General features: G+C 39.5%; 1 protein-coding gene across 3 annotated transcripts in view; it reads left to right on the forward strand.

The window, feature by feature from the left end:
* Positions 1 to 14,322, forward strand: part of LAMP2 (lysosomal associated membrane protein 2) — a 38,692-nt gene that overhangs the window by 10,552 nt on the left and 13,818 nt on the right. For all 3 annotated transcript variants that reach the window (XM_037008467.2, XM_037008469.2, XM_037008468.2), the window contains exons 3-6: positions 12 to 225; positions 3,693 to 3,851; positions 4,353 to 4,540; positions 5,319 to 5,441. In XM_037008467.2, the coding sequence (XP_036864362.1) occupies positions 12 to 225; positions 3,693 to 3,851; positions 4,353 to 4,540; positions 5,319 to 5,441 (684 nt within the window). The remainder of the gene's footprint in view (positions 1 to 11; positions 226 to 3,692; positions 3,852 to 4,352; positions 4,541 to 5,318; positions 5,442 to 14,322) is intronic.

A 14,322-nucleotide genomic window follows, 5' to 3' on the forward strand; every position in this document is an offset into this window, starting at 1 on the left:
TTTTTTTTTAGAAAACTGTAACCATTTCAGACCTTGGCACTGTAACATATAATGGAAGCAGCTGTGTGGATGAGCAGACTGGTCCCAAAATAGCAGTGCAATTTAGATCTGGTTTTTTCTGGGTTGTGAATTTTACTGAGGAGGCAACTTCTTACTTAATTGACAGCATCTCATTTTCCTACGACACTAGTGATAACACGACATTCCCTGATGCCAAAGATAAAGGTAAAGGTAACTTTAAGAATTGGATTTGTGTTGTATTCTCTTGCTTTTTAGTAATAATGGAAAATTAAATAATTTAAAAATTATCCATGTGGACACCTGTCTTCCTGACTAGGGTGGAAACTTCACAGCTTTGGGTCGTCCTTACCCCACCTATAGCACAGTGTTCAACCCAGTGATGATGTTTATTGTCATTGCTTGAGTGCTTTATACCTTGTACCAGGTTACCTAGTTATAGGTACTAGGTTATGTAGTACCCTAAGTATGTTACTGGCAGCATGTCACTTAATCCTTAATAGCAGGCCTGGGAAGCAGATGTTATCTCAATTTTACTTGTAAGGCGAATAAGACTTGGTGAGATTAAGTGACATTCCCGAAGGTCACACAAGGTAGTGTGGTGGGTGGGCTGGTGGTTGAACCAAAGTCTGTTAAGCTACAGTTCATGTAAAAATTCACTATTATTATTTATTTCATTCAATAGTGGCCACTCAGCAAATGTTGAATGAACGAGAAAATCCTTTACTAATAACTGTTTTAAATGTGTACAAGTTCAGTAACCAGAGACCAGCAGAAGTGCTTCATCTTAAATCTTTTTACCATTTAGATCAGATTTTGACCAAAAAGTAGATGATGATAAAGGTAAAATGACTAAAGTCAATATTTACTGCTATTTTGAGACAATTTCAGTTCAAAATGAGCTTGGGAAAGTATTGGCAGTTAGGCCATTCTTATAACTGCTAGAACTGGAATGTGTGTTAAAATATTTTGAAGGCCTAGATAGATAATAGAGACTTTGGTTTTGTTAGGGATATAATCCTCTCCTTTCCATCCCCTCCACTGAGATTTGGTCAGCACCGTATTTGTAGAAACTTAGCATTTGTCACAGATAGTATTTCATTGTGACCCCAGAGACATAGGTGGATGGGCTTCAGTTGCCTCGACCTGGGGATGAGTGACTCATTCGGATTTATAGATATCAAAAATCGTATTTTAAAGACCCAGAAGTGAGTGAGCTCATGTAAAACTTGGGAAGTATCTCAGACTGAGACTCGGAGATCAAATACGAGCTTTCTATTTGCTAATATCTTAGTTTGAGAGGCTAACTAAAGCAAATTTATTATCGGATATCTTACATATTTAGCTTTGTACCCTTCCTTGTCTTTCAGAACTGGTATAAGATTTGCCCCTTGCTTTCAAGGAGCTTAAAAACTACTTGGGGAAACAAAGGGAAACTGTTTTCCCAAATTATATGGAAATACTAGACAGCATTGAGATTAGTGTGAATTTGTAGTTACTGTTGTTGTTCGTGGTTTTGTTTTGGGCAGGTGGAGGATGTTTATGGATCTCTTCTGGCGACATGAGGAAAGCTCTAGACCCTCTGTCTCTCAAAGTACAGCGTAAACTTTGCATGTGCTATGTAGTCCCTTTAGCCCATCTAAGGATGCCTGTGGTCAGGAGTGCCTGATTTCAGTGTTCTCACAAATGGTCCTGATTAGAAGCAGAGAGAAAGGAGAGGTCATTGTGGGTTGGAGGAGTGAGAAAGCTTCGTGGTAGAATTTGAGTGAGTGGAGAATTTGGACCAGAGTATTTCCAGCAGGGGGAAGCAGAGTATGTGCAGCAGTAATTGGAGAGCTGCCTGATTAAAATAGAGGCCATGTGTGTGATAGAAGGAAAAGCATTGCTAGGTGCAATGGGTACAAGTTATGGGGGGCTCTTGGAAGCCAAGGAAAGGCATTTAGCTTGATGGCGTAGGCACTGGGGGACCATCTTAGGTTTTTAAGCAGGAGAATAATACAAGAAAAGCAGAGACAATAGTTCATAAAGACTGTTCTGCATGATTAATTTGGAAGTGAGGAGACTGCAGGCAGAGATGCCAGTTTAGGAGGCCATTACAGTAATCAACGGCTGATGTAATGAGGGCCTGGACCCAGAGGGTGGCAGTAAAAGGGGGTGGGGCTTAATCTGATCTGAGTGGAAAAACTACAGGACTCTAAAATGTTAACACCTATCTCTCCTCCTCCCTTTTATTTTAAATAAGGGGAGGATGTAATTTTTTATTACTAGTTTCTATGTAAAAAGATATTTGAAACTATTTGGAATTTAAAATGGCTTCTTTAAATGGACTGTTAGTTCTTTTTGAAATAATTTAGTGTCTTATTTTTAGGTACTGATAATTCCTTTTTAAAAAAAGTTTATGATTAAAATACAGAAGAGTACAGAGAATGATATAACACACCCACATGTACCCATTACCAAAAATTTATAATTGCCATTTTTTCATATTTGCCTCATCTTTTTATATATTTAAAGAAATAAAACTTTACAGATACACTTGACATTTTCTTTGTACCCATTCCCCAGAGCCATTTTCTTCCCTGCCTCCAGAGAAGCTGCCACTCTTACAAATTTGGGGTGTAGCTGTCCTCTCTATGTGTTTATATTTGACTATACTGTGTACATGTTAATAAACAATAGTTTAAAAAAATTATATAGTTTCATAACTATATAATTGTAGTATATGTACAAATTGTTTTTGAGCTCTCTGTTTATTAGCCCATTCATGTATCTTCACCTGTGTTAACAGTGAGAAATGGTTTTGGGGGAAAATGTTCCATCCACTTCATTGGTTAAAAAAATGAATTTTCCTTTGGCCATTAGGGGGTGCCAAGGCAGTATTAGTTGGCCTCCTAGCTACATGATGGAGAGGCCCAGAGGCAGCCTATATGAAGGACCTTGAGTGCCTTCCTTCTTGCTGCTTCTCTAAAAGAAACTAAGCGATTTGGGTGGATAATTATGATCATTGTCTTTTGAAGTTTCACTGTAGGCATTATAATAAAAACTCTGTAGAGGATGGCTGTAGCTTAGTCCTTTTATATCCTGAAGATTTCCCAAAATGGAATAGTCTTTAAATTGTCTCTAGGAGGAGGTTTCTAAAAGCTCATTTTGGTTACTATAACTTACTTTGGGATAGTAGCACACAAAGAAACATTTACTATAAAATCCTCCCCTGATCCGCCTCTCTTCCTTGTTCCATCACTAAGTCCTGTTGACTCTGCCTTAGATACGTGTCATTAATTTGGCTTCTTTGCTCTCTTCCTACTGCCCCTCACTTTTCACCTGAACCAGGTCATCAACCTTCCAGCTGGTTTCCCTCATGTGTAATTGTCTTAAATTTTTCTGCCCCTGCCTGTGTGTTATTTATTTCCAGCTTTAAAAACTCAGCTACCCTTCCATCACTAAAAAAACAAAGCCCAATCTGTCCTTAAATCCTTGGAGATGCTCTAGAGTGTGGCCATGTGCAGCTCATCTGTCCCTCCCACCCCCATCACAGCTTTCCTCTTCCTGCATTTTATGCCATGTCCTTTGTCACTTCAGGGATGGGGTTAGATAGGCAGACAGAAGAAGAAAGTCTATACAAATATATTTATATTATCACTTTTCTCTTACCTTCTTGGAAACTTATTTTGTAGGACTTATTACCGTTTCTGACCCTGTGGGATTGAAAATTCCATTGAATAACATCTTCAGATGCAATAGTTTATCAACTTTAGAAAAGAATGATGTTGTCCAGCACTACTGGGATGTTCATGTACAAGCTTTTGTCCAAAATGGCACAGTGAGCACAGAAGGTAAATACTTAAAATATGTATTTCTATACTTGGGTCATAATTTAAGATGAAAATACACACAGTAACTGTAATTGAAGTTGTTATCTGAAAGCATTTACATATTAAGACTTGTTTGTAGCTTACACTGGACTGTAAAGTTTTTATAAATAATAGCAGCTCTTATTCTTGTGGAACTTGCAGTTTTAAGTTTACAATGTACGTGTTGTGGAAAGTTCTTTGAAAGCACTTTACCTATAACATTTTCAGCTGATGAAACCTAATCCTTGTTTGAACAAATCTTCAGTAGCTTGATCATCAGCTCTTTAGCTTTTGATGATCCAAGACCAAAACTTAAAAATTGGATTCCTGTGTTTTAGTCTTAAAATTTATAAATTGATTTTGTAATTTATGTATGACGTGAGAGAAGTGTAATAATCTCTCATTCCCTAGTTCTGGAAAACTACCAACACTTTCTAAGAACTTGAGGTTGACATGGTTTATTTTGCCCTTTGTTGCTTTTAGAGTTTCTGTGTGGGAAAGATAAACCTTCAACTACAGTGGTGCCCACCAGTCCCACCACTGTGCCATCTCCTACTATGACACCCACTCCACAGGAAAAACCACAGGTTGGATCCTACTCAGTTCATAATGGCAGTCGTACTTGTCTTCTGGCTACCATGGCGCTGCAGCTGAACATCACCCATGATAAGGTATAGTTGTCTATTTTTATGGATAGTCTTTTTTTGGTGTGTATTTCCTTTCAAGTGTGGTGTGTTCTACCCAGAGGCCAAGACTGATGTTACTAGAATGATTCTGCATTAAATGGAGATCTGATGTTGACTTGTTGAGGTTCTGTTAGCTTGGAGTTACTGTAACCATGAAGAGTTACTGCCACTGCCAACGTGTTGTCTTGGCCAGCAGGAAACCTAGCAGCTTCAAGGACTCTGGGGTTTAGATTCTATTTACCATCAGTAGTAGATCACAGTACAAACAGTTGATCTTTATTTCAGTCAGTTTGAAATATAACTCCTTCACACTTTTATCTGAACCACACTGTGGGTTGATGGGAAGGAAAGTGCAGCTTTTTCTCCAGCTGTTTGATGACTCAGATCGTATAGCTACGCCCAAGGGTACGATGGCACTTCTAGTTGCAATGTTCCACTCAGGCTACAGAGGGCGTGCCAATAAACAAATCCCTCTCCCAGAGTCTGCAACTTAAGCTAGGCAGATGGCTTTTGTGTGCCATAAAAAATGTGTCTTTTCATTTGGCTCATGACTGAGGAAGCGTCCCTCTTGTTTTTGTTTTTGTAAAGTCGTCTGAATCATAGCTTGAGGCCAACTTTGTTTTGAAAATAGACACTGTAAACTTAAGTATCCAGACAAAAGGATATTTTGTTCTTCATAGAAGTTGGTCTTATTAGAGTATAAGGTTTTGCTATAGATTTTTATGGTTCATCTGTACTCCTCCCCCCACTTCTTCCCCTAAAGGTTGCTTCCATTATTAACATCAACCCCAATAAAACTAACTTCACTGGCAGCTGCCATCCTCAAACTGCTCTACTTAGGCTGAACAACAACAACATTAAGTATCTTGACTTTGTCTTTGCTGTGGTAAGTAACAAATTTTTCTAAAATTAAGTTCATTCTCTTAGAAATGCATCTGAAAGTCTAAATAGTGTGCATGTGTATATGTGTGTGTTGGGAGGATATTTAGCTCTGTTTTCAGTTTCAGCACTCCTTAATTATGAAGTGTAATCCATTGATCCCTGTTCATCTCTCAGGGTCTGTGGGCTGGACTCATATTAATGTTTACCAAAAGTGGCTATTCTGCTATTATATAGACCTTAGGGTAGGAGTAAGAAATAACCACATAAAAAAACCAGTCTAATCTACCCATATAGATAAATGTAGTAATTAAGAGTGTGTGTATAAAACATATATAAAAGATAGAAAGTAATTTCCATAATATTTTCTTCTATTTTTGGTTATAAAAGTCTGTTTGTCTCCTATAATATTTTAGGCTTTTGGAGGCTGTGTTCTTTGTAATAGTATCAGTAATAATAATAGTTACCATTTATTGGGTACTTGGTATGTACAAGGCTCTGTGTAAATACTTTACGTGCATTAAATCATTAAATCAGGATAGTTCATAATGGCAGCTTTCAGGTTTTTGTTGTTCATGCTTTGACCCCTAAACAGAAAGTTCCACGTTAAGCATATGTCTTCTCCTTGCTAGCATAAATGAATCATTGGGGACCCTTATTTTCACCTTCTCAGAAAGTTATTATCCCCATAGTTTTTTGAGGGATGTGTGTATACATGTTATAGCAAATGGGGATGGAAAAGAGGATAGCTGTTGGTGAGGGAAAGTGTTGAACCAGCTAACTCTTACTTATTGTACAAGTAGATTAAAAAACAGTTTGGCTTTTAAGTCAGGTTGCAGGGACAAAGTCTCAACATCCGATACATAAAATAGTTATGTATGTTGTTATTTGTTTCATATCTGAACTTGGTATCTTGAGTCCAAAGTCTTTTTTCTCTATGGACTATATGTAGAGTAAGTGAGGATTATATTAGGCAATTATATTTTAGAAAGGTGTACAAAGATCTTCCATTTTCCAGTATTTAGATTATTCCTCTGTTATGGTACATACATGATCCATGAATTACTATTAAAAATGTCTTCTACTTAAGCTTGTCCTCAATGCAATAAGAGCAGGCCTCCCCAGACACATTTTCTTTTGAAGTTATCTCATAGGGATTATATTATAGTCAGTAGGAATGAGGAAAGTAATATTTTAGGTTCATTCCCTTTCGAGGGATTGAGTTTGATCTTTCTAGCCATGCTAGGATCCTAAAAGGAACATGATTTCTTCTGACTCTCATGGGGAAATGTTTAATAATTATAATATTTAATTTTCCCAGGGAACTATTTTCAAAGCCAATCCAAAACAGTGACATTTTAACCATATGACAGGCACTTTGAAAAATCAGGACACACCTGCAGTATCACTGGAGTTCACATTCTGTAGGATGCTCTGGTGGGATATGAAGAAGGAGGCCTGTATTCTTAATCCACAGCTTAGTGGTAAAGATAGAAATACACGAGTAATTACTGTTTTTTGTGTAAGGCCTTGAATGCCATGCTAAGGCTTCTGAACCTGATTCTGTGGGTGAGTAGAATACTATAGAAGATGGATACAAAATGGGATGAGTGCTAGACCAGAGGAAAATACAAAGTGCTGTGGGAGTATAGAAAGGGAAGTGGTTAACTCTGGCTGGAGAGGGTCTGGAAGGTTTAACAGAAGAGATGGCATTTGAGTTGGACCTTCAGGGTGAATCAGATCTGTACCTATGGAGGTTAGTTGGGGGGTAATAAGTGGAAAAAAATATGTTATCCCTGGATAAAGGAACACCACCAAGACCAGCCAGGAGAATGAGGCATGTGGCATGTTTAGTGAAAAATCAGTATGGAATAGTAGTTGGGTCAAACTGTGGAGAGCCTTGAATGTCGAGCTAAGACGTAGCCTTGTGGGGGAGAGATGTGATAAGTTTGTCAAGTCCTTCATTATCCTTCCTCCCAAAATTTCTCTGAGTCTTTCCTCTTGCTTTCATTCTGCATTGCCTTGACCTGATTCCAGCCTACGTTACCTCTTACCTGGACTGTTCAAACAGCCTCCTAACCAGTCCGCTGCACCGGTATTCTTCTGCATCAGCTTAATCTTCCTGAACACAGCTCTTGCTCAAAAACCTTCAGTGGTTCCCTTTTGCCAGTGAGATAACATCTAAGTTCCATGGCAGGGTAGTTCAAGCCTCTTCTCCACAAACCATGCAATAAAACCTGCATACCCAGCTGTATGTTTCCTTCTTAACCATTTTTTTTGGTATCATTAATCTACAATCACATGAGGAACATTATGTTTACTTGACTCCCCCCATCACCAAGTCTCCCCCCACAAACCCCATTACAGTCACTGTCCATCAGCATAGTAAGATGCTGTAGAATCACTACTTGTCTTCTCTGTGTTGCACAGCCCTCCCCTGCCCCACCCCACATTATATATGCTAATCGTAATGCCCCCTTTCTTTACCCCCCCTTATCCCTCCTTTCCCATCTGTCCTCCCCAGTCCCTTTCCCTTTGGTAACTGTTAGTCCATTCTTCGGTTCTGTGATTCTGCTGCTGTTTTGTTCCTTCAGTTTCTTCTTTGTTCTTATAATCCACATATGAGTGAAATCATTTGGTACTTGTCTTTCTCCACCTGACTTATTTCACTGAGCACAATACCCTCTAGCTCCATCCATGTTGTTGCAAATGGTAGGATTTGTTTTCTTCTTATGGCTGAATAATATTCCATTGTGTATATGTACCACATCTTCTTTATCCATTCATCTACTGATGGACACTTAGGTTGCTTCCATTTCTTGGCTATTGTAAATAGTGCTGCGATAAACATAGGGGTGCATCTGTCTTTTTCAAACTGGGCTGCTGCATTCTTAGGGTAAATTCCTAGAAGTGGGATTCCTGAGTCAAATGGTATTTCTATTTTGAGTTTCTTGAGGAACCTCCATACTGCTTTCCACAATGGTTGAACTAATTTACATTCCCACCAGCAGTGTAGGAGGGTTCCCCTTTCTCCACAACCTCGCCAACATTTGTTGTTGTTTGTCTTTTGGTTAGTGGCGATCCTTACTGGTGTGAGGTGACATCTCATTGTGGTTTTAATTTGCATTTCTCTGATGACTAGCGATGTGGAGCATCTTTTCATGTGTCTGTTGGCCATCTGAATTTCTTCTTTAGAGAACTGTCTGTTCAGCTCCTCTGCTCATTTCTTAATTGGATTATTTGCTTTTTGTTTGTTGAGGTGTGTGAGCTCTTTATGTGTTTTGGATGTCAACCCTTTATTGGATCTGTCATTTATGAATATATTCTCCCATACTGTAGGATGCCTTTTTGTTCTTCTGATGGTGTCCTTTGCTGTAAAGAAGCTTTTCAGCTTGATATAGTCCCACTTGTTCATTTTTGCTTTTGTTTCCCTTGCCCGGGGAGATATGTTCATGAAGAAATCACACACGTTTATGTCCAAGAGATTTTTGCCTATGTTTTTTTCTAAGAGTTTTATGGTTTCATGGCTTACATTTAGGTCTTCAATCCATTTTTAATTTACTTTTGTGTATGGGGTTAGACAATAGTCCAGTTTCATTCTCTTACATGTAGTTGTCCAGTTTTGCCAACACCAGCTGTTGAAGAGGCTGTCATTTTCCATTGTATGTCCATGGCTCCTTTATCATATATTAATTGACCATATATGTTTGGGTTAATGTCTGGAGTCTTTATTCTGTTCCACTGGTCTGTGCGTCTGTTCTTGTGCCAGTACCAAATTGTCTTGATTACTGTGGCTTTGTAGTAGAGCTTGAAGTTGGGGAGTGAGATCCCCCCCACTTTATTCTTCCTTCTCAGGATTGCTTTGGCTATTCGGGATCTTTGGTGGTTCCATATGAATTTTAGAAGTATTTGTTCCAATTCTTGAAGAATGCTATTGGTAATTTGATAGGGATTGCGTTGAATCTGTAGATTGCTTTAGGCAGGATGGCCATTTTGACAATATTAATTCTTCCAAGCCAAGAGCATGGGATGAGTTTCCATTTGTTAGTGTCCTCTTTAATTTCTCTTAAGAGTGTCTTGTAGTTTTCAGGGTATAGGTCTTTCACTTCCTTTGTTAGGTTTATTCCTAGGTATTTTATTCTTTTTGATGCAATTGCGAATGGAATTGTTTTCCTGATTTCTCTTTCTGCCAGTTCGTTGTTCATGTATAGGAAAGCAGCAGATTTCTGTGTATTGCTTTTGTATCCTGCAACTTTGCTGAATTCAGATATTAGTTCTAGTAGTTTTGGAGTGGAGTCTTTAGGGTTTTTTATGTACAGTATCATGTCATCTGCAAATAGTGACAGTGTGACTTCTTCTTTACCAATCTGGATGCCTTGTATTTCTTTGTTTTGCCTGATTGCTGTGGCTAGAACCTCCGGTACTATGTTGAATGAAAGTGGGGAGAGTGGGCATCCCTGTCTTGTTCCCGATCTTAGAGGAAAAGCTTTCAGCTTCTCGCTGTTCAGTATGATGTTCGCTGTGGGTTTATCATATATGGCCTTTATTATGTTGAGGTACTTGCCCTCTATACCTATTTTGTTGAGAGTTTTTATCATGAATGGATGTTGAATTTTGTCAAATGCTTTTTCAGCATCTATGGAGATGACCATATGGTTTTTGTCCTTCTTTTTGTTTATGTGGTGGATGATGTTGATGGATTTTCGAATGTTGTACCATCCTTGGATCCCTGAAGTGAATCTCACTTGGTCATGGTGTATGATCCTCTTGATGTATTTTTGAATTCAGTTTACTAATATTTTGTTGAGTATTTTTGCATCTATATTCATCAGGGATATTGGTCTGTAATTTTCTTTTTTTGTGTTTTCTTTGCCTGGTTTTGGGTATTAGAGTGATGCTGGCTTCATAGAATGAGTCTGGGAGTATTCCGTCCTCTTCTGTTTTTTGGAAAACTTTAAGGAGAATGGGTATTAGGTCTTCACTGTATGTCTGATAAAATTCCACGGTAAATTCATCTGGCCCAGGGGTATTGCTCTTAGGTAGTTTTTTGATTACCACTTCAATTTCGTTGCTGGTAATTGGTCTGTTCAGATTTTCTGTTTCTTCCTTGGTCAGTCTTGGAAGGTTGTATTTTTCTAGGAAGTTGTCCATTTCTTCTAGGTTTTCTAGCATGTTAGCATATAGATTCTCACAGTATTCTCTAATGATCCTTTGTATTTCTGTGGGGTCTGTCGTGATTTTTCCTTTCTCATTTCTGATTCTGTTGATGTGTAAAGATTTCTCTTTTTCTCTTAATAAGTCTGGCTAGGGGCTTATCTATTTTGTTTATTTTCTCAAAGAACCAGCTCTTGGTTTCATTGATTTTTTTCTGTTGTTTTGTTCTTCACAATTTTTCTTATTTCTTCCCTGATCTTTATTATGTCCCTCCTTCTGCTGACTTTGGGCCTCATTTGTTCTTCTTTTTCCAATTTCAATAATTGTGACTTTAGACTATTCATTTGGGATTGTTCTTCCTTGTTTAAATAGGCCTGGATTGCTATATACTTTCTTTTTAGAACTGCTTTTGCTGCGTCCCACAGAAGTTGGGACTTTGCCATATGTTTCTTGATCTGTATTTTAATTTGATCATTGTTCCATTGCTTATTTAGGAGCATGTTGTTAAGCCTCCATGTGTTTGTGAGCCTTTTTGCTTTCTTTGTACAATTTATTTCTAGTTTTATACCTTTGTGTTATGAGAAGTTGGTTGGTAGAATTTCAATCTTTTTGAATTTACTGAGGCTGTTTTTGTGGCCTATTATGTGGTGTATTCTGGAAAATGTTCCATGTGCACTTGAGAAGAATGTGTTTCGTGCTGCTTTTGGGTGTAGAGTTCTGTAGATGTCTATTAGGTCCATCTGTTCTAGTGTGTTGTTCAGTGCCTCTGTGTCCTCACGTATTTTCTGTCTGGTGGATCTGTCCTTTGGAGTGAGTGGTGTGTTGAAGTCTCCTAGAATGAATGCATTGTGTTCTATTTCCTCCTTTAATTCTGTTAGTATTTGTTTCACATATGTTGGTGCTCCTGTATTGGGTGCATATATATTTATAATGGTTATATCCTCTTGTTTGACTGACCCTTTCATCATTATGTAATGTCCTTCTTTATCTCTTGTTACTTTCTTTGTTTTGAAGTCTATTTTGTCTGATACTAGTACTGCAACACCTGCTTTTTTCTCCCTATTGTTTGCATGAAATATCTTTTTCCATCCCTTGACTTTTAGGCTGTGTATGTCTTTGGGTTTGAGGTGAGTCTCTTGTAAGTAGCATATAGGTGGGTCTTGCTTTTTTATCCATTCTGTTACTCTGTATCTTTTGATTGGTGCATTCAGTCCATTTACATTTAGGGTGATTATCCATAGGTATTTACTTATTGCCATTACAGGCTTTATATTTGTGGTTACCAAAGGTTCAAGGGTAGCTTCTTTACTATCTACCTGTCTAACTTAACTCACTTGTTAAGCTGTTATAAACAAAGTCTGATGATTCTTTATTTCTCTCCTTTCTTATTCCTCCTCCTCCATACTTAATATGTTAGGTGTTTTAATCCGTGATATTTTGTGTTTCCTTTGACTGCTTTTGTGAGTAGTTGATTTTATTTTTTGTCTTTAGTTAGTGTTTCGTTGGTCTGCTTTCTTTGCTGTGATTTTATTTTCTCTGGTGACATATATTTTGCCTTAGGAGTACTTCCATCTAGAGCAGCCCCTCTAAAATACCCTGTAGAGGTGGTTTCTGGGAGGCAAATTCCCTCAACTTTTGCTTGTGTGGTAATTGTTTAATCCCTCCTTCATATTTAAATGATAATCATGCTGGATATAGTATTCTTGGTTCAAGGCCCTTGTGTTTCATTGCATTAAATATATCATGCCATTCTCTTCTGGCCTATAAGGTTTCTGTTGAGAAGTCTGATGATAGCCTGATGGATTTTGCTTTGTGGGTGATCTTTTTTGTCTATCTGGCTGCCTTTAATACTCTGTCCTTGCCTTTGATCTTTGCTATTTTAATTATTATGTGTCTTGGTGTTTTCCTCCTTGTGTCCCTTGTGTTGGGACTTCTGTGAGCTTCCATGGTCTGAGAGACTATTTCCTCCCCCAGTTTGGGGAAGTTTTCAGCAATTATTTCTTCAAATACACTTTCTATCCCTTTTTCTCTCTCTTCTTCTTCTGGTAGTCCTATAATATGAATATTGTTCCATTTGGATTGGTCACACAGTTCTCTTAGTATTCTTTCATTCCTGGAGATCCTTTTGTCTCTCTCTGCCTTAGCTTCTCTGTGTTCCTGTTCTCTGGTTTCTGTTCCATTAACAGCCTCTTGCATCTCATCCAGTCTGCTCTTAAGTACTTCCAGAGATTGTTTTATTTCTGTATTCTCCCTCCCAACTTTATTTAGCTTTTGCCTATTTCTCTGCAGGTCCATCTGCATGGTTATGACCTTTATTTTGAATTCTTTTTCAGAAAGATTGGTTAAATCTATCTCCCCATGCTCCCTCACAGGGGTTGTCGGGATTATTCCTGACTGGATCAAATTCTTCTGCCTTTTTATGGTGATAGAGGTAGTCGTGGGCATTTGGCGTGTGTGTTAGCTTGGAGAACAAAGTGCCTTCCTGCTTCCTGGTCATCTTGCCCACCTCACTGCCTCTGCCAGTTACCCGCACACAGGGAGTAGCATCTGGTTTTATTTCCTGAGCTGCCATGGGTGGGGCCACCAGCGGAGCAGCCCAGAGCCCTGTGGGGAGTTGCAGGCGAGCTGGATGTGCTCTCCTGTGAGTATGGCGACCTCTAGCACCTTGTCTCAGGCAGCTGTGCGCCGGCGGGGCCTCTGAATCTGGCCCCAGCGGCTGTGGAGGAGGCTGTGGGTGGTTGCTGTGGATGTGGCCACTCTCAGGCTGCTCCCCTGCTATGGCGGTGCTGCGCCAGAGGGAGAATGGATGGGAGGCTGTTTATCACAATGAGGCGCTTCAGAGCTACACTGCCTCCCAGAGGGCTGGAGCACCTGGAGTTCCCCGGGATTCCCAGCTGCTGGGCTGAGTGTTCTGGGATGCTTCCATCCAGCTGTGAGGCCCCTGTCTCTTTAAGACTTTCAAAAGGCGCTCACTTTTCTTTTGTCTCAGGGTTGCCAGCTGTGGGAACCTGCTCGCAGGTTTTACTGTTCCGTTTCCCTAGTATCCAGTACCCATACAATGTGTTTCTGTGCTCCCAGTGTGGATGACTAGGGCTGGGTATTTAGCAGTCCTGGGCTCCCACTCCCTCCCTGCTCCGATTCCTCTCCTCCTGCCACAGAGCTTGGGTGGGGGGTGTGCTCGGGTTCTGCTGGGCCGCAGCTTGTGTCTTACCCCCCTTCATGAGGTGCTGAGTTCTAGCAGGTGTAGGTGTAGCCTGGCTGTTGTACTGTGTCCTCTGGTCTCTCTTTTAGGAATAGTTGTATTTGTTGTGTTTTTAAAAATATATATGGTTTTGGCAGGAGATTTCTGCTGCCCTCCTCACGCCACCATCTTGGCTCCTCCCCCTCTTAACCTTTTTATGAATCTCATGCTTCCCTGGGCATGTTCCCTGTGCACATCTGGTGAGATGGAAGAGTTGCAGCAGTAACCAGTACATAAGCTTTGCATCCAGACTTCTAGGTTCACATCCCAGCTAATTGCCTACCAGCCATGTAGCCTTGGGCGAAGTTAACTAACAGCTCCATAGTTCGATTACCCCATCCCAGAATGGGGTGCTGTAATTCAGTAAAGCCTTGTGTAAAGTTTTAAGAACAGTGCTTGGCACTTGGTAAGTTCACAAATGCTAGCATGCCTGTGATTATGCTTATGTTCTGGCTACTTAATACTGTTGCCTTGTCAAATACCCTTTTCTATT

The sequence above is a fragment of the Manis javanica genome, chromosome X (assembly GCF_040802235.1).
Source record: "Manis javanica isolate MJ-LG chromosome X, MJ_LKY, whole genome shotgun sequence".
Taxonomy (NCBI): domain Eukaryota; kingdom Metazoa; phylum Chordata; class Mammalia; order Pholidota; family Manidae; genus Manis; species Manis javanica.